This window comes from Hemicordylus capensis, chromosome 1 (genome assembly GCF_027244095.1).
Source record: "Hemicordylus capensis ecotype Gifberg chromosome 1, rHemCap1.1.pri, whole genome shotgun sequence".
NCBI lineage: Eukaryota > Metazoa > Chordata > Lepidosauria > Squamata > Cordylidae > Hemicordylus > Hemicordylus capensis.
Window position 1 is genome coordinate 317,310,705 of NC_069657.1, and position 20,422 is coordinate 317,331,126.

Sequence of the window (20,422 nt, forward strand, 5' to 3'; positions counted from 1 at the left end):
GCAGCAGTAAAAACGATTATGTAAAAGCCTGGGTAAAAAGCCAAGTCTTTACAAGCTTTCTAAAAGCCGTGATGGAGTCTGATAGTAGCAAAATAAACCATGCTTATACAAATGCAGTATACCTCAAATGCTGGGGCCAGACCAAAGGTGATGATGGTCCTGCTTGTGAGCTTCCCAGAAGCATTTTCCTGGCTGCTGATCAATCAGAATGCAGAACTACATGCATCTTTGGTCAGATTTGACTATGCTCTTAATGCATGCCTCCATTTTTCAAGCAATGGGTGACATTCCGCAACTCTTTAGTTCACCAGAGGTGATCGCTCCTTGATATTTTTGTGCTGTGAATGAATATGTTGAATTTTGAATATATTTATACAGGAAATCTTGTCATTTGACGAACTACTACTCACGGTTCCGCATATCCATGGAGTGTCTCATTCATACCCTTTTTCAGTATCTGTGGATATGAAGGGGTTAAAACCCATGTATCCACTGTTCCTAGAGGGCTAGAAATAAACACGGAGGTCACTTCCAGCTGCCATTTTGTTTCACAGAGCCCAAGAGGAGGCAGGAGGAGTCATTTTGTGGTTCATTTTTTTAAAATGGACTTCTTCCTATGATTTTTCACAGTTTTCAGGGACATTTCACTCTTTGGATGGCATTCCTGGGCACACTGGGGACCCATGAAGCACACCACAGTGAGTCTGGGGTCATTTTGGGGCTGTTTCGGACTGTTTGGGGGCTGTTTTGCAACTTAAAAAAAATTCCCCTCTATTTTGGAACCATTATGGCAGTACATGGGAACATGGGAAACTGCCATATACTGAGTCAGACCGTTGGTCTATCTAGCTCAGTATTGTCTTCACAGACTGGCAGCAGCTTCTCCAAGGTTGCAGGCAGGAATCTCTGTCAGCCCTATCTTCGAGAAGCCAGGGAGGGAACTTGGAACCTTCTGCTCTTCCCAGAGCGGGTTCATCCCCTGTGGGGAATATCTTGCAGTGCTCACACATCAAGTCTCCCATTCAGATGCAACCAGGGCAGACCCTGCTTAGCTATGGGGACAAGTCATGCTTGCTACCACAAGACCAGCTCTCCTCTCCTCAAGTAAGTAGGTGAGTAAGTAAGTGAGTAAGTGAGGAACAGAACCCCCACGAGTAATGAGGTTCTCCTGTAAAGACAATATTCTTGCTATTACAAATTTTGTGCAGTTTTTGTCCGTGCACACCAGCAAAAGATTTTGCACTAAAATACAGCATTCATAAACTTCCCAACAGCTCACAGTGTCCCCAGTGCAGTCTTTTAGCTCAAGGCTGGGCTCCTCAGGGTAGAAATGAAGTTTTGGCTCTCTGTCTTTAAGTTCTAGCTCAAGTCAATTATCCTCTGGGGCTGACACTGCTGATGCTGGCAGACAAGTTCACTTCTAAATGGGAACGTTCACTTAAGCAGAAGTTGCTTACCAATGGCCTATTATCGCAAGCCTTAACAGCAATGGGCTTTGACCAGGCCAAGTCAGTGCTCTATCAAAGAGTCTTGGATGTACTAGAATGACAGGCCTTATCAAGGCCTTATCCCAAGAGGAGCAGTTAGGTAGCCAGATCTTGATTACACACCCCGCTAGATACCGCAATTAGATCACAATAGTAAAGTATTGCAGGGTATTTACTCCGGCTCGGTTTAACATTTTGCACACTGCTGTGCTCAAAGGAAGATTTAACAAAGTCCCATTTGCAGAGAGATTCTGCCCCTGTGATTTGGAGCTATCGAACCACAGTGCATGTGCTATCGTACTGTAGTTTTTACAGGGACTATATTGCCCCATATTTGCCAAATCTTTGAGACTGTTCTGGTGCTTTCTAACTACTTAACCTTTTATCAGATCACAATGACAAGATCTCTCATGTAGTTGCCAAGTTCTGCCTAATTGCCGGTAGACTTCATAAGACCGTGTCATGAATAGTCGAACACTACTGTCTACTGAAGATAGCTATCATTATAACCTGTGATGGATTTTTTCTTTTTAAATGTTTTTATGAATTTTATGTATCTGTATTTTTCTGGTCAGTGACTGAAAATAAACTACTACTACTACTACTACTACTACTACTACAAAAGGAAAGGAAAGATTGTGCCGTTGAGTCAGTGTTGACTCCTGGTGGCCACAGAGCCATGTGGTTTTCTTGGTAGAATAAAGGAGTGGTTTACCATTGCCTTCTTCCTGTGTAGTATGAGATGATGCCTTTGCCGTTGTCACAGAAGTGAGCATCTGCCTCCAGCACCTTCCTGTATCGCTGCTGCCCAATATAGGTGACTACAAATATATATATTTACTAGACACAGTCTAGGAAGCACACTGGCGGGGATTCGAACTAACAGCCTCTTGCTCCCTAGGCAAGCTGCTTCCCCGCTGCGCCACTACTACTATAAACGTCCTTGAAATTATATCCTAACACACTTACCGATGAAAACTTGCTGTAATAAAGGACATCAATGATGACAGAGGCACAAAATTATGGGGAACATGTTACTGCTTTTTCCTCAGAACCTTTCCAGAAGGTCGCCTTCCTGGTATAAATGTCATAAAGGGTTGCCATATCCATTGCGGAGCTTCTTTGGCAAAAACCTTACAACCCAGACAACACCAAATATCTGATAATCAGATGGAAAAAGAGTGCTGGCAGCTGTGTGGTTATTTAAAATGTTAATTGGTTGCCCAACTTGAAAGGGCCCATTATTTTGTGGCAATGCATTTGTCTGTGGGGCTATTGCCAAGGGCCGCTTATGTAATGACTTTATACAATTCATGGTGCCCTAGAATGTGAATCTGGATTAGCCCCCCTTGATTCATTAATCCATCTCTTTCTGGGCACTGTCTACTCAAAGTTTCCTCCTTTTCCTTTGCACCAATTGGCAAGGAAGTGTAGTGCAAAAGAAAGATTTTCCGGGCCAGGGATAACTATAAGGGGCAGCAAGGGGTAGTGGGCAACCCCCTACCCTAAAATATTGCCTGCTCCCCCTTTTGCTACTACATCCACCGGACTGGATGAGTGTCAGATAATACAGTCATAGTATATTAGGGCCTTATAGCCTCTATTATCTTTAAAGACCTCAGTTGTTTAAAGAAACCTCATTCACTCACTCCTCTACCCCAAAACAAGCTGCAAAAGTCAGTACAGTTATTCTCCATACAATATTAACAGTCAGGCAGGTTTGAAGACTCATTAATTACCGTATAATTAATATCTCTATAAGTATTGAATGTATAGCAAAATCCATAAGACTTGGGAGAGCAGGTTCAATTCTCTCTCACTGCAAATGTTCTTGGATGTTCTTGCAAAGCAAAAACAGTGACAATGTTGTCAGGGTGGCCTGGGGCTCAGTAAATTTGAAAGAGGGTTTGGGTGAAATCTAGGAGGAGGGAGAAGGCTGGGCCTGATTGTTGTAAGTTGCAACCGCTAAATTGGAATAAAATCAAGAAATACCATAAGTGCACTACAAGATACATACCTTTTTTGACAGGCATTTGCACATCTAATTCTTGTTTGAGACAAGGAAAGATTAAAACAGAGGGTCATACCTGTTAGAGATGCAGCTCCTGATGGCATCAACTATTAGCACCAGCATCCCTATTCACCTCTAGGGGCAGAGATAGTGAGCAATGGAATCTTCTCCCTGACTACCCTTTCTCTAGTCTACATCCCCTTTGTTAGACTGATAGTCTCGGGTTTCATCCTCTCACCTAGAAAACTTCTGTACTTCCTTCTTCTCCCTTCCTCTCTTGCTATGTAACCAGCTGAAAGGCATGGTGGGCCTTAATCTATCTCCATGATGGATTTCCTAAATAAACTAATTTATTTAGAACTTTCACTCCATTTCTCCAGACAATATTAATTAGCAATGCTCTCCTTACCTGTACACTTCTGCAGCAGCTGGCTGGATAAATAAACCTCCCCTCCAAGCTCTCTAACTAGGTTATTTATTTATTTGTTTGTTTATTTGATTGATTGATTTCTATACCGCCCTTCCAAAAATGGCTCAGGGTGGTTTACACAGAGAAATAAGAAATAAATAAGATGGTGAAACCAGAGAACGCACCCAAAGGCAAACAAAGCCCAGGGAAAGCAGACAAAGAGGCACAGTAAGTCGGTGGAAATCCTGCTTGATTGGGAAAGGATTTTCAGAGAAAACACAAAGAACTTTTTCACCGTGGTGACAACAGCACAGGGGCAGCTGGTAATTCTGAGGCTGGATGGATTTCATTTTGAAACGTGGTCATTCAGGATGGAGTCTTTTCTTGTGGCTCAGGGTCATAAGAACATAAGAACAGCCCAACTGGATCAGGCCCAAGGCCCATCTAGTTCAGCATCCTGTTTCACACAGTGGCCCACCAGATGCCGCTGGAAGCCACAGGCAGGAGATGAGGGCGTGCCCTCTCTCCTGCTGTTACTCCCCTGCAACTGGTACTCAGAGGCATCCTGCCTTTGAGGCTGAAGGTGGCCTATAGCCCTCAGACTAGTAGCCATTGGTAGACCTGTCCCCCATGAATTTATCTAAACCCTTCTTAAAGCCATCTAGGCTGTTGGCTGTCACCATTTCTTGTGGCAGAGAATTCCACAAGCCGATAATGCATTGTGTGAAAAAGTATTTCCATTTGTTGGTCCTAGATTTCCTGGCAATAAATTTCATGGGATTACCCCTGGTTCTTGTGTTCTTCTCCCTCTCATATCTTTCTATCCATTTTCTCCACACCATGCATGACTTTATAGATTTCTATCATATCTCCCCGCAGTCATCTTTTTTCTAAACTAAGAAGTCCCAGGTGTTGTAGTCTTGCCTCATAAGAAAGGTGCTCTAGGCCCCTGATCATCTTGGTTGCCCTCTTCTGTATCTTCTCCAGTTCAACAATGTCATTTTTAAGATGTGGTGACCAGAATTGTATGAAGTACTCCAGGTGTGGCCGCACCATCGTTTTGTGTAAGGGCGTTATAATATTAACCGTTTTATTTTCAATCCCCTTCCTAATGATCCCTAGTATGGAATTGGCCTTTTCCACAGCTGCCGCACATTGAGTTGACACTTTCAACAAGCTGTCCACCACGACCCAAAGATCCCTCTCCTGGTCAGTCACTGATAGCTCAGATCCCATCAGCGTATATTTGAAGTTGAGGTTTTTTGTCTGAATGTGCATCACTTTACACTTGCCAACACTGAACCGCATTTGCCACTTTGTCGCCCACTCACAAAATTTGAAGAGATCCTTTTGAAGCTCCTCACAATCTGTTTTGGATTTCACTATCTGAAAGAGTTTGGTATCATCTGCAAATTTGGCCACCGCACTGCTTATTCCTGCTTCTAGATCATTTATGAATAAATTAAAAAGCACCAGTCCCAGTACAGATCCTTGGGGGACCCCACTTCTTACTTCCCTCCATTGTGAAAACTCTCCATTTATACCTACCCTCTGTTTCCTGTCCTTCAACCAGTTAGCAATCCACACATGTACGTGTCCCCTTATCCCATGATCGCTAAGTTTCCTCAGGAGTCTTTGATGAGGAACTTTGTCGAAAGCTTTTTGGAAGTCCAGATATACTATGTCAACTGGATCACCTTGATCCACACACTCGTTGACACTCTCAAAGAACCCCCAAAGGTTGGTGAGGCAAGATTGACCTTTGTGGAAGCCATGCTGGCTCACTCCCAGCAGGGTCTGTTCTTCTAGGTGCTTTACAATTTTATCCTTGAGGATGCTTTCCATCAATGTTCATGGAATGGACGTTAAACTAACCGGCCTGTAATTTCCTGGATTGCCCTGGATCTCTTTTTGAAAATCGGTGTTACATTTGCTACTTTCCAGTGCTCTGGTACAGAGCCCGATTGCAGGAATAAGTTATATATTTTAGCAAGGAGGCTGGCAATTTCACATTTGATTTCTTTGAGGACTCTTGGATGGATGCCATCTGGCCCTGGTGATTTGTTAGTTTTCAGTTTTTCCAGACAGTTTAGAACATCATCTCTTTTGCCACTTCTATGTGACTCAGTTCTTTAGCCTCCATCCCTAAAAAAACATCTTGTCTGGAAAGCATCTTGCAAGAGGAGAGACCTGAAATTGTTGGAGAACAAGCGGCATGGGATGCTAAAAACAGAAAAGTCTATGGACTCATCTGCTTGCACGTGAGTGACCCAATCATTGTGCGTTTGAAAAAGACCAGGATGGCTAAGGAAGCTTGGGAGACTTTAAAACGCCTGTTTTAAAGACAATTAATACTAGCATTGATCTCATTGCCAGACTGTGTAATATGAAACTCAGAGAAGGACAGAATTTAACTGAGCCTGTTAATCAGATCCTAGACATTGCAAGGAGATGTGCACAAGAAAATGTAAGACTCCCAGATGAAGCAATAGTTGGATGTATTTTGAATAATTTGCCTGAAATATTTCAAGTGATACATTTTGTTTTGGAATCAAAAGAGGATATTGATTTGGAATTTGTGATTTGTAGACTTCAGGATTTTGATATGAGATCAGATGCAGCCTCTAGTGAAGTCTCTGACCAAAAGAATCAGGTTACAGCATTTCACACCAAACAAAGGAGCAAGGTCTGTTGGCTGTGTAGGAAGCCAGGCCATTTGCAAGTGAATTGTCCTCGGAACACAATCACCCTGCTGAAAGAAATTCCAAGAGGGATGACTCATCACCAGAATCTCTTCAAACCAGGGGGGGAAACCCAGGGCTAATGGGTACGCACATAATTTTTAAAAAGAGCAGAATGGGGATATGGAATATACTCAGAAAATTCTAAAAATCTGGAACTTCCTGAAAGTGATTGCAGAAGTGACTATGGAAGTCTAGTTGTTGATCGTGGTACAACTGCAAATCTGATTAAAGACAAGGAACTGTTCAGTAAGTTGGACTTGAATTATAAACCCCCAGTAAGTCTGGCACATGTTAGAAAGATCATTACAGAACACAGAGGGAAAGCAAAAATCAGATTTAAGCTGCCAAAGGAAAGAAGCATAACCCTGAGAACTGAGGGAGCTCTTTATGTCCCTGCACTTGAAAGCAGTTTCAGTCAAATATGCCATGTGCAGAGGCTATGAAGTAAAATTCAAGAATGATTACTGTTACATCAGAGACAAACAGGAGTTTTTAAAGAGAGGTTCTTTAAAAGTAAGTTGCTTGTTTGAGATTGATTGCATTAACGAGAAAGCCAATGTTGCAAAATAATTTTTGCATAAACATTGTGGAAAATTGTGGCAACCAAGATTAGGATGTAGAGAAGTTAAAGTAATTTTCAATTTGAGAAGGGGAATTTAGCAAAAGGCTTGAGAGTTCAGCACTGCAAAAGTAACAACTCACGATGCTTGTGCTGTTTGAAAAGCAAAGGAATCAATAAAAGCTTTTACCACAAAACAAAGAGTCACAGTGCCCCCTAGAGTTGATTCATAGTGATGTTTGTGGACCAATGCAAGTTGAATTATCAGGAGGAAATGGATATTTCTTGATTCTCATTGATTGCTACAGATACACTTTTACTTATACACTAAAAGAGAAAAACAAGTTTTGGAGAAAGCTAAGGAGCATGTTGCAATAGTGATCAGTTTGGCAAGAAACCTCAAAGACTAAGAACTGATAATGGGGGAGAGTTTACATCAAAGGAAACGGCCAATTATCTAAAGGAACTAGGCACTGGACATGAATGAACAGTGCCTTACACCCCACAGCAGAATGGCATTCAGAAAGAAAGAATTATTCCCTACTAGAGATGACAAGGTGCATGTTGCAGGATTGGCAAGAAATTTTTGGAGAAGCAGTCATGACTGCCAGTTACCTACAGAACAGACTGCCAACCAAAGCAAACTTTTGAATTATGAACAAACCCAACTTAGGACATATCAGAATGTTTGGATCAAAAACATGTACATATGTTACTAAAGAGAAAAGAAATAATCTGAACTGCAGATGTGAAAGAGGAATACTCTCTGTATATACACTAGGAGGAAAAGGATACAGAATCCTTGATGTTGCCACTGGAATAGTGAGAATACGCAATGTAGTGTACTTTGATGAAAGACAAAGGTCAACCACAAGTGAAGTGTCAGAAATTGGACTAGAGATCCAGATGGAAAAAGAACTAAGAGAAGAAATTTCCCTATAAGCCCGGAGCTAACCAGCCAACCAGAACCAGAAGGTCAAGCAGAAGTTGAGCCAGAAATGAGATGCTCACAAAGACCCAACAAAGGAGTTCCACCCAGGAGACTCTCCCACATGGCCAGAAAGGAAGAGACCCAGGAACTCTGCACATCAGAAGACATTGAAAGACTACCAATGCATGAAGCTAAAAACTGGAGAAAAGCTGCAGAAGAAGAGATAGAATTTCTACACAAAAATAAAACTTGGACATTTGTGGAACTACCCTCTGAAAGAAGGATACAAATGGCTCTTCAAAACCAAATACAATGCAGAAGGAGACATCGAACACTACAAAGCCAAATCAGTAGCCAAGAGATACTCTCAAAAATATGGTGAAGACTATGATGAGACATTTGCACCTGTCCCAAAGCATAGTTCAAAAAGAATACTTCTCAGAAGAGTGGCAGCAAGAAAGATGCAAGCTGATCACCTAGATGTGAAGACTGCATTTCTGCATGGAGAAATAGAGAAAGACATTTACATGGAGCAGCCCCCAGGATTTGAAGAAATGTATACAAACTCCAGAAAAGCCTCTATGGCTTGAAGCAAACTGCTAGAGCATGGAATGAGAAGCTGAACCAGATGTTACTCAAGGAGAGGTTCATGCAAGGAAAGTCTGGCCCCTGCCTATATTCAAGATTAAAAAATGACAGATGAGTTTCAGTTTTGACTAATTTTGATGACTTGATCATTTGCTATGAAAAGAAACAAGACAGTCATGAGATTGTGGAGCACATGAACATAGAAGTGAAAGAACTAGGAAGCATTTTCTTATTATCTTGGCATTCAAATAGAAAGAGAAGAGGATGGGAGTTACCTTCTCAACCAGAAACAGAAGATAAAGTAACTCCTAGAATGTCTGAAAAAAGCCAATGAGGTCAGTATCCCAATGGACACAAACTTTCTGAAGCAAGACTAGGACAGTGAGCCATTGTCAGACAACAGTCTATACAGAAGAGCAATTGGGAAACTTCTGTACAAAGCAACAGTCAGAAGGCCAGACACAGCTGCAGCAATGGGAAATCTGAGCAGAAGAGTAAGTGTACCAACCAAGAATGACTGGACCACAGTCAAAAGTCTGGGAAGATACCTGAAGGGTACAGTGCACTTCAAACTCTTGATACCAGCAAGCAGAAACCCCAGATTAGTGGGATACATGGACACAGGTTGAGCTGAGGACAGAAAACAAATCACAAGTCTGCAAATAGAAATCTGTTATTCTATTGAAGTGGAGCCATCAGCTGGACTAGCTGCAAGTAATCAATTGTTGTGCTTTCATCCACAGAAGTGGAATATGTATCAGCTAGCCAAGCATGTCAAGAAGCCACATGCTTCTTGACATGCTTACTGTTACTGCTATTGTTAGCCTTTGGAATGAACCAAACCCAACTGAAATATTTGAGGACAACCAAGGGCGCATCTGATGGAAAGGACTATGTCTCGAACAAAGCACATAGACACAAAGCACCTCTATGTTCGAGAAGCACAAGAGGATGGGCTAGTTAAGCTGAAGTACTGCCCAACTCAAGACATGATTGCAGATGGTCTGACCAAGCCACTACCAAGAGACCAGTTCTAGATTCTTTGAGATAAGGCAGGAGTCATGGATTGGTGCACAAGATGATGATAAGTGGTGTTGGAGATGCAGTTCCTGATGGCATTGACTCTTAGTACCAGCAGAGACTGGATAGAGACTTCCTTCTTCTCTTTCCCCTGATGGATTTCCTAAATATGCTACTTTATTTAGAACTTTAACTCCATGTCTCCAGACAATATTAATTAGGAGTGCTCTCCTTACCTGTATACTTCCACTACAGCTGCGGTAGATATATAAATGTCCCCTCCAAACTCTCTAACAATACCTGTCAATTCCACGACTTACATTTTACTGTATCTAGTTGGTATCTTTGTTACACTCATCCCAGAAAGGAGACTGAAAATGTCCTTGCTGTGGTGAGTGATCTCCATCTTGCCCATAATGCCTAGAACAACTTATGACATAGCTCTCATTCACACAATCATTCGAATCTAGGTTTAATGTGGGTTATCCATGTGATGATGGGAATCTAAATCATTTTGGACCATAACCCACCTTGGCATGGGTTCACACAATCAAGCTATTGTCAGTAACCCACATTAAAACTAGATTCAAACAAATGTGTGAACCAGGCCACTGACTGCTGCCATTGTGTTGAGAGTTTCCATATCCAAGCTACATACTGTTGGAGGCTACTAGCAAAGGTGTTGGGATTAGTAATCCACATGGTAATCTGTGTGAGTATACATCTGGATTATGTCTTTTTCAGAAGGCTGGTGGGTAAACCTTCTAATATATATCTACTGCTGAGTTTTATTTCATCAGTGACAGAGTTTGATAGTGGCCATTCCATTAACATTGCATTGGTATTTTATTTCAGAAATGAACACATGACTATGGGGGACTGGAACTTGCTGGGCAGCATCCTAGAAGAAGTGCACATCCATTCCACCATAGTCGGCAAAATCTGGCTCACCATCCTTTTTATATTCCGGATGTTGGTCCTGGGTGTAGCTGCTGAAGATGTGTGGGATGATGAGCAAGCAGAGTTCGTTTGCAACACAGAGCAACCTGGCTGTAGTAATATCTGTTATGACAAAGCTTTCCCCATCTCCCTTATCCGATATTGGGTACTTCAGGTCATCTTTGTCTCATCCCCTTCTCTTGTTTACATGGGGCATGCGCTTTACAGACTTAGGTCCCTTGAGAAAGAGAGGCAGCGGAAGAAAGCCCACCTCAGAGCCCAGCTAGAAGAGATTGAGCCTATATTGGAAGAGCACAGGAAAGTAGAGAGGGAGCTCAGGAAGTTAGAAGAACAAAAGAAAGTCAACAAGGCACCCTTGCAAGGGGCCTTGCTGTGGACCTATATTCTGCATATCCTGACTCGATCAGTTTTAGAAGTGGGCTTTATGATAGGTCAGTATCTTTTATATGGCTTTCAAATGCATCCGCTTTATAAATGCACTCAACCACCTTGCCCTAACACTGTGGATTGTTTTGTATCCAGACCAACAGAGAAGACCATCTTCATGGTTTTCATGCACAGTATTGCAGCTGTTTCTCTGTTTCTGAACATTCTGGAGATTATCCACTTGGGGATTAAGAAAATTAAAAATAACCTTTGTGGGAAGCCCAAGAAGCAGCTCATAGCTACTGATGAAGATGCCAATTTCCCCAGTTCTAAGAAAAATTCAGTGATACAGCAGGTTTGCATCATGAGTAATTCATCTCCCCAGGGCAGTTTTAAGTTGATGCCAGAACAGCAGGTTGGTCTGCCAGTTTACTTAACTCCCGAAGAAGGATATACACCTACTGAACAAACCCAGAACTCAATGAACATGGAACCACCATGGTGCAGCAACCAAAGAAGCAGGCCAAATCAACACCAGGGCCAACTCCATCACCTCTACAGACATCTGGAACACCCTCGGGAGCATGAGCAACACCCCAGACAGCTCTCCCGCCACCTCCCAAACCTCACCGGTCAGCGACACGATTATCAACATCAGAATACTTCTTCCAGCAGTGAGGAGGCTCAGCAGCCCACCCAGCAGAGAACCAACAGTTATCAAAAAAATGATGCCCAGGAGCAGCCCAAGACCCCTCAGCATGCTCCTAAGGCTTCCATTATCTCTAGTCATACAGACAGCCCTCAGGCCACCTGCAATGTTCTTCGAAAGCACAGCCGAGTGGTCAGCTGCAGAGACTTAGGAGATGATCGCTGCGACTCTCCAGATAGTGGACATTATCAGAATAACCGCAAGTCCAGCTTTTTGTCAAGAGTATTGTCAGAGAGCCAACTGGACACCGACTCAGAGACCTCAGACTCACGGAATGGCTCAGGCTCAGAGGCTAAAGGCAGAGACGATAGCAGTTCTCCTATCGCCCCTCCACCTCCTTCCACAATGGGACGCAGAATGTCAATGGCAAGTAGACCCAAGCGGCCTTCCCTCTATACCCTGCTAGTGTGAGTTATTGCTCCTTAGCATAAACCTTAGCTCAGACATTGGGCTTTTTCTGGCTAGTCTGAAATTATGTTCAATGTAGCAGAAATATTTTCTGAATTCTTTCATATCAAGAAAAACGTTTGAGAAAGATCTTTGTTTCAGCAAAAATCCTATGTTTAAACAAAGTAAAACAAAATTGTATGGAATTCAGACAGCATGAAAAATGTACAAATTTTATTTTTAGAGAAAAATAACATGAAATAAAATGTAGTTTCTCAACTGTCCTGTGACAGTACAGGCAGCTATCAATGTGCATCACCGTTTAATAAAATCTAAGACTGTTCTGATACCATAGATAGGGCTATGTTGAAACAGGCGAATACCTGAGGCATAAACATTTTCCCTCCAAAATGAAACCAAATATATTTATTATTCGTTTATGTGGAAACAGGGGCGGTCCCTAGACTGGTGGGTGGAGATACTCAGTGCCAGGCAGGCTCACCTGGGGAGAGGGCAAGGCGAGAAGGTGCACTGTGGATTTGTCTCAGGCAGCCCAACAGAATGAGCTGCCACTGTGTGGAAACCCTCATTCATTAATATCAGTCCGTGTTGCCACTGATGTCAGCATGAGTAAATGCTGGCAAACTGGCAGATTTGACTCTTGAAACAATTTCCATTGTTTGCGAAAAGGAAATGTAGTGTTGGCCAGCAAATATCCCCCCCAGTGTCATATTTAGTGGTGATTTTAAAGAGAAAGCAAATTGCACTAAGAAATGAAAAGCAAACCACAAAAGAGGAGCCCTGCTCTCTGGCAGAACTCATCTTTTTCCGTGCAGAACGTCCCAGGTTCAGTCATTGACATCTCCAGATCGGATTGGGCAAGACTCCTGCCTGAAACTCTGGAGAGCCTCTGCCTGTCAGTACAGTCAAGAATGACCTAGATGAATGAATGACCTGACTCAGTAGAAGGCGGGTTTTGCCATTGGATGACTAGGCAAAAATGGCAGTGCTGAAACGCTGCTGGGATTGCTAGTATGAATTGTTTATACTGATTTCTTTGTCAGCCAGAATAGAATCTTGATGTTCATGCTCTTACTTTTCAAATGAGACATTAGGTATTTTGGATATTGATATGTAGCGGGGGTGTGGGGGGAGAAGCTGCGTCAGTACTGTGTTTTGTAATGAAAGCAGGTGGGTTCTACTTTGCTCCAGAGTATACTAGATAATCAAAACCACTACAGGCTCAACATGACACATGCATTTCTTTTATAGATGACAGTACTCCTCTTGTAAGCAACATTGCCTTGTGAATTGTCTATAGACTGGAATTCATTATGTCCTAATATACAGTAGTATGAGGATACAATCATTTAGGAACTGAGCATATCTAGACCACAACTGATGTATATACATTCAGAAATGGATCGGAAGCAGTTCATATAGATTGGTCGCTTACTCTATCACATAACAGTGGTACAAAAAGGTACCCAATAAAATTTATATACAAAGCGGGGCGGGAATCACAAGGCATAATCTAGCCAATATGTATGCACTTTTAAGTCCCACTGCTTTTAGTGGGAGAGAGTTAAGCATTTACGAGGAACAGTTTAACTGTGGTTCGGAGAGTACATGTTTCCCCGCCACACACACACGTTGCACAGCTGACTTTTTAAACTCTCTGCTTGCAGGAATAACAGTGGACCAAAATTATACCTGAGTTTATAAAATAAAGAAAGAAATTCTTGGTAGACAGGAAGTCACCATAGTTCAAGATGACTCTAATACAGTAGATGCCAAGGAATAGAATAACCCATAAAAAGCTTTGTTCTCCAAACAGCTCACTGAAGATTGCAACTATTAAGAGTTGCATACTTAATAGCAATTAAGTATGTCTGTTTGCTTTCAAAAATAGGATACTGAGCTCGATAGGCCATGAGCCTTTCTTATTAGGTTTATCATTCGGAAAAATGTTATTTTGATTAGTTTTTTGCAAATAAGTAAACATAACATTATATTACATGCTATTCAGTTGTAGGACTGAACTCCACTTTTTATGCAAGAAGTATTTTAATGATTGAATGTGACCCAAGAATAGCTGGGCAACAGATGGTTCTTTCACAGGGGACCTATAAGGAACGATGCAATACAAACAGTTTTTGTAACTGTTTGTATTGCATGAGCTTTGTATTGGTGACCTGTAAGGAACCATACAATACACTTAAGCTCATTGGCTTAAGCAGCAGGGGTGCAGGTACTGCTCAGCACTGCTGCAACTGAAGTGTGATTGATTCTGTTGCTTAGGGAATGAGACAGAGTTGGACAGGCTCTGCTATGCCACTCAGAGACTCTCTCCTGGACTGTAGTTTTAAATTGTTTTAAGGTTTTTATTTTTAATCTGTTTTATGTTGATGTAAACCGCCTGGAGATGGAAGTTTGGGCGGTACACATATTTGAGAAATAAAATAAAATAAAATAAATAATCTCCCCTACATAACTACAAGTCATAGCTAATGGATGATCCTTCAAGTTCTGAAGATGAAGTCCTGGTCTCTAGGATCAGGATTTACAACCACACAAGCTATAATTAACAGAAGTGATCTGTAGGGCTATTGAGATTAAACATTGCGTGGAGGTTCTTGTTTCCCCTATCAGCCAACTCAGCCCCCACTCTTTCTCTCTTTTATCTTTCAGAACGTGCTACTAGAATTATCATCTATCATGAAAAAATAATGCCAGTTTAGTAGCAACGCTAAAGCACAGTAACAAGCCCACCACCTCCACAACACAATCGCCATCATAAAGCTGAAAAGCAGTTCTTTCCCTTGCCTCCTAAAGCTAAACAGTTCAAGGTAGACAGCTACGTGTCCAGAATTTGTTCTTTCAGACTAGCACATGTTGCAATGCATCCTGGCAGCTGTTGGCGATCCAAAACGTGCTTCAAGAGTGTTTCCTTTCTTGTGTGAGTGGCAGAAGCTGGTTAGTATGTGCCACTGCTACGAAACAGCTTTCTGTTCTGCAGAGACGACTATGGGAGGTATATCTTGATTTGTAGGACTGCCATGCAACTTCAAGGCTAAGACACAAGACATTTGTAAAGATGGGTTAGTCAGATGAGACTGCTTTCTGAAAGGTGCACTTCCCTGCCAATCTCTGAACACCCCAGGACTCAATGAATAAAAGATGAAAGCAGATGCAGTGACTTTATAGTTCAATGCTACATGAGTAACAAAGAAGTCTAAATTCATCTCAAGGATATGCAGCTGCCCCACCAAGTCTTGTCAGACTGAATCCTGTGGTCTTTAAAGGAATCAGCATTACCTTGTTATTCACTGTTTCCTGAAATGTTAATAAACATGGACCAAATGCTTTTAAAGAAATGTGAAACAGAACTTTTTTCTTTATTCCAGTAGCCATGCAAAATATCCCCCAAGCAATCATTTTCATTTTTCAGCCTCATTTGTGTTTCAGTGATATTCACTGTTTTTCAAGAAGGGGCCACTTTTAGCAAAAACTTTCAATGTAAGTGCCATTTCTCTTTGCACTGACCTCCGTTTAATGCTGTGTTTTGCAGCGTGGGGAGGCCCCTTTAAGAAAAATAGCCCCAGCACTGTGTGTGCATGTTCCAAGATGGTGCTGGGGCTCAGCAGGGCTCTCTTTCCCTTAGACAAGCTCCACTGGCACTGGGCAAGGTGAAGTACTACATGGTTGGAACAGTCACCTCTGCATGATGCCAGGAGAACTGTGTGGCGTATACAGCTTCAGCCAAAGCGACACATCAGCCTAATAAGACTTAGAGGCGAGTCTCACGATCAGTGAGACTTGCCAAGAACGGGTTAGTGGGGAGAGTGGGCTTAGCCTGCTCTCCCCGCAGATGATCAGGCAGGAAGCCGTGGGTGGCCAGATCCATCATGGAGCCGGTGGGGGCTGTGGGGATCAGGGGCCGTGTGGCTCCCCAGAAGTTCCAAGATGCCCAGCATGAGCGTGCGGGGCATCCTGGAGAGACCCCCAGGGCTGGGAGGCTTGTTTCAGCCTCCTGGCGAGGGTCTCCTTGTGTGCTGCCGCGGTGCGGTGCCACACTATGGCAATATACGATCAAATAGATGGGGTTAGTGAAGCGCTTGCTCCACTAACCTCATCTATGGGGAGGGCTCCATACACAGGTTACCCGCTTTGAGGACACCAGGCTCGTCTGTGAGCCCGGTGTTTCTCACGCTTGCCAGAAAGTGGACTAAGCTCCCTTAGCCTGCTTTTTGGCGATTGTGAGAATCGTGTCTTTGTGTTTCCTTGGTCTTTGAGGCCCAACTCAACATGGAGAGGATAGAGTGTTTGGCATGAATAAAGATGTCTCAGATCACCCATTTTGATACACTGAAGGCAGGTTGTAAGCCAGGAGAATTTGTAACACTGCACAACACCATTACTGATCACATGTCCATTAAGGCATCAGCCTTAGGTTCCAATTTCCTGACTTTGTGGAGCTTGAGCCAAAATGAAATAGCCTTAACTCTGGTCTTATACTGGCAGATTTGACTATCTAATTTCCAGTGTTTGTGAAAAGGAAATTTATCATTACAGTGTTGGCAATCCAGTACCCTCCCCAATGTCACATTCAGTGTTGTTATGTACAGAAACACTTAGAAGTGTAGTCCCTCCGAGCACTTTCCCCACAGAATTTTGTAGGGAAGGTGCTGAGAAGGACTACACTTTGCAACACTCTGTGTGCACCTTCCAAGATGTTGCAGGAGAATGACAGGGCTCTGCTAGTCTTACAGCCCCCTTCCTCACACAGCACTGGCAAAGCACTGTGTGGAGGTGGGAAACGGCTCTCATATTAGAGATTTTTTGCTAGAACGGTCCATTCTTGAAAAATAGTGATGATCTCTGACCAACTGAGTTTTCCCACTGTAAAAACAAAAACTTCCACCCGCAAGGTCTAGGAAATAAGAGAGAAATTAGCAAGCTAGGATTTGCGGGATGCATGAGTTAGATCTCCCTATGCTGGATGAGGTTACACTCCCCCGGAAGGAGCAGGTATGCAGCTTGGGGGTACTCCTGGATCCAGGCCTCACTCTGGTATCTCAGGTGGAGGCTGTGGCCAGGAGTGCTTTTTATCAGTTTAGGTGGATTCGACAGCTGCGTCCACTCCTAGAGGAGGATGACCTCAGAACAGTGGTGCACCAGCTGGTAACCTCCAGGCTAGGGATGTGCATGAACCGGTTCGGAGGCCTCCGAACTGGTTCGGAAACGGACCGGTCCGGTGGTCCGGCACCGAGGGGGGGTCTACCTTTAAGAGCGGGGGGGGGTAGAACTTCCCCCTCCCACCACTCTTCCCCCTCCGGCACTGCATTTAAAATTGAAGTTTTCGGGGCGGCAGCGTTCCTCCCTGCCGCCCCTGCCCCCGTCGTTGCCCGGAAGAAGCTGTAATAGAAGCACGCATACGCGCGCCGCATACATCACACACAGCATGCGTGTGACGTATGCGGTGCGCGCACGCATGCATGCTTCTATTACAGCTTCTTCCGGGCAACAATGGGGGCAGGGGTGGCAGGGAGGAACGCTGCTGCCCCAAAAACTTCAATTTTAAACGCAGCACCGGAGGGGTAAGAGCGGCGGGAGGGGTAAGTTCTACCCCCCCTTAAAGGTAGACCCCTCCCCATGCCGGTCCGGACCCATGCACATCCCTACTCCAGGCTTGACTACTGTAATGCGTTCTATGTGGGGCTGCCTTTGTACATAGTTCGGAAACTTCAGTTAGTTCAAAATGTGGCAGCCAGATCAGTCTCTGGGGTAACCCGGAGAGACCATATTGTGCCTGTCTTAAAACAGCTGCACTGGCTGCCGATATGTTTCCGAGCAAAATACAAAGTGCTGGTTATTACCTTTAAAGCCCTGAACGGCTTAGGTCCAGGTTACCTTAGAGCGCCTTCTTCGGTCTGATCCCCACCGCACGCTAAGATCATCTGAGGAGTTCCAGCTCCAGTTGCCACCAGCTTGTCTGGTGGCGACCCAGAGGCAGGCCTTCTTTGTAGCCGCTCCTGGACTGTGGAATGTGCTCCCTGCAGACATCCGTAATCTGAATTCTTTATTGGGATTTAGGAGAGCCCTAAAGACCTACCTGTTGAGCCTGGCCTTCCAGTGCTCTTAAATTGTTTTAAAGGGTCTTTGATGTTTGTGAACCGCCCTGAGCAATTTTGTAAGGGCAGTCTAAAAATCGAACAAACAAACAAATAAAATAAAAATAAAATAAGTGTAATTAAAGAGGCTCCTCTGTTGAAGTCAATGTGACCTTTTTACTGCAGAAATCAATTAGTTTCCCTGTCAGAATTCTGACAGTGTGGGATGGACAGTCTGATGCTGTTGCATGATTAGATTCCTCTACACTTGTACAAATGATAATCTGAATGGGAAAACACACATTCTCTACCCTAGATTTAAATATTAGATGTAATGTAGGATTTAGAATGTGGGGTAGTCACTATCATGTGATTAGACGACCGCCTGTGTTGCAAAGCAGTGTTTCCCCTCGCTAACCATAGGGTGTGAATTATAAACAGAACAGAACCCAGGATAGGATCACCCAATTCTGTAGGCAGGATTTACTTTTTTCTCCCTAAGGTGGAGAGTTGTGAAAAAGTTATCTTAATCTCTGCCACACTAACTGACACAGGTGAGAAACCTGCTGCTTTACAAGACAAACATGCTGTTTACAAGGTCCACCCATTTTCTGGTATCAATACATGTGAAAAAGTCTGTCTGTGTGTGAGTTTCAAACATGATTTTTTTATTTTTGCTGATAGGGGAAAAGTCCTAGCCATTAAGGAAAAGCTTTATGGCATGGGGGAGGGTCACCTCGGTCCCTTGTCTTCACTGCCCTATCTTCCAGCGCCTCACAGCCTCTTCAGTCACTCTCCCCTGCCTTCATATTTCTCCCTGCTAGAGTCTGACAGACCATTTTGCCCAGGAAGATCCCAGTCAGGTTGGGAGTGAAGGACTGAAACAGAGAGGCCGCAAGAGGAGAGATCCCGAGAGAGCTCTCTTGGGAAGCGAGCTGGTCTACCAGGCAGATCTCTTAAGGCATAGGGGTCACACGTGGTCCTTGTCTTCACTTCCCCACCTTCTACCACCCCACGTACGGTTGCAAAACCGTGCATTTTCACTCTCAGCAGAAATCTGGGGTTGTAGGCTTGGAAACTGTGAAGAGCCTTTCCTATAAAAGGGTTTTCCCCCAGTCTGGAGCTCAGTAGATTCCTCACTATTATCTAATATTTTGTCTGTCTGTCTATCTAATGTTTGTCTATTTAATGTCTGTCTATCTAAAGCTGATGGGCCTCCCTCACTTATTGGCATGAAACTCCCAGACCAAACCATAAAAGATAGAAACATGCTGTTTTCACTGGTAGGGTCTAGACATTGTCCAGACTGTAAAAAAAATTAAAATAAAATAAAAATCCTAAACTCCAGGAAAATTCATTACTTAATTTTTTTTAAAGGAAAAGGAAAAACTCATAGAGAAAATAAAAGACTAGAGTAACAGAGAGAGAGAGAGACTGATATTTGGAGGAATGCTTGCAAATTGCAAGCCCCTTTACTAACATATATACCTGAGATGCACCTTGAGATCTCCAACCATGTCCACTTAATTTGTGTATTTGAAGCTAGCAGGCAGGTAAGCATGTCTCCAGATTAAACAAAGGAGCCACAGCTCTCAGTTCTGCCTTGGCAAAGAATTGTACTGATCACTGTGCATGACTCTATTGTTTCATGTACTTATATCTATGGGAAGATGCTGTGTTTGAAGCAGGAGATACAACAAATGAAGTCTGAGAACCACAGCCTACATCTGTGAAAGGAAGGTACAGTAGGATTCTAACATGTGATTTAAAGAATTCACTCTACAATATAATCATATATAGTGCATATAAACAGCATTTGCAGTTCTGAGCGTTGGCACAGAATAGTAAGTCACAGAGTGATGAATATGAAAGCATGAATTAGACTTTAAAACAAAGGTGTGATCAGGGGATGGAGACTTAATTCTGCAGGTAGAAGAAGATAGCAGTTGGTCAGTGTGGGTGTTGATGCAATGACAGAACTTACAGTTTCCTCATTATACTATGCTTAAGATACCAGACCTTAAATAAAATGTAGTTAGACTCTAGGCCAGATTTTAAAGTTGCATTTTTCTTCTTCTTTTCCTTTTTTGACAACGATGACAATATCAGTTTCAGAGTCAAGAGACACCAGTCTACAA

The 20,422-nt window shown here is 43.1% G+C and overlaps 2 protein-coding genes across 4 annotated transcripts in view; one reads left to right on the plus strand and one right to left on the minus strand.

The window, feature by feature from the left end:
* The first annotated feature begins 560 nt into the window (after nucleotides 1-560).
* Nucleotides 561-15,656, plus strand: GJA10 (gap junction protein alpha 10). Of its 3 annotated transcripts, XM_053287408.1 has the most exons (3): nucleotides 2,194-2,304; nucleotides 10,605-12,150; nucleotides 14,863-15,656. In XM_053287408.1, exons 2-3 carry the CDS (start codon nucleotides 10,615-10,617, stop codon nucleotides 14,899-14,901), a joined length of 1,575 nt encoding a protein of 524 aa, XP_053143383.1. In that variant the 5' UTR covers nucleotides 2,194-2,304; nucleotides 10,605-10,614; the 3' UTR covers nucleotides 14,902-15,656. The 3 variants fall into 3 exon arrangements, with proteins under 3 accessions (XP_053143381.1, XP_053143383.1, XP_053143382.1); XM_053287406.1 differs by lacking the exons at nucleotides 2,194-2,304; nucleotides 14,863-15,656 and adding an exon at nucleotides 561-698 and having other exon boundaries at nucleotides 10,605-12,195; XM_053287407.1 differs by lacking the exon at nucleotides 14,863-15,656 and having other exon boundaries at nucleotides 10,605-12,195.
* The window catches only part of BACH2 (BTB domain and CNC homolog 2), a 265,324-nt gene continuing 257,287 nt past the window's right edge, over nucleotides 12,386-20,422 (minus strand). The window contains exons 6-7 of the transcript XR_008314256.1: nucleotides 20,304-20,416; nucleotides 12,386-15,244 (exon numbers count right to left, since the gene is read on the minus strand). The gene's annotated coding sequence lies outside the window, so the exon portion shown is untranslated. The remainder of the gene's footprint in view (nucleotides 15,245-20,303; nucleotides 20,417-20,422) is intronic.

Excerpts from the sequence above, each read along its gene's own strand:
- GJA10 (XM_053287406.1), top strand. The coding sequence starts at position 10,615 with ATGACTATGGGGGACTGGAACTTGCTGGGCAGCATCCTAGAAGAAGTG.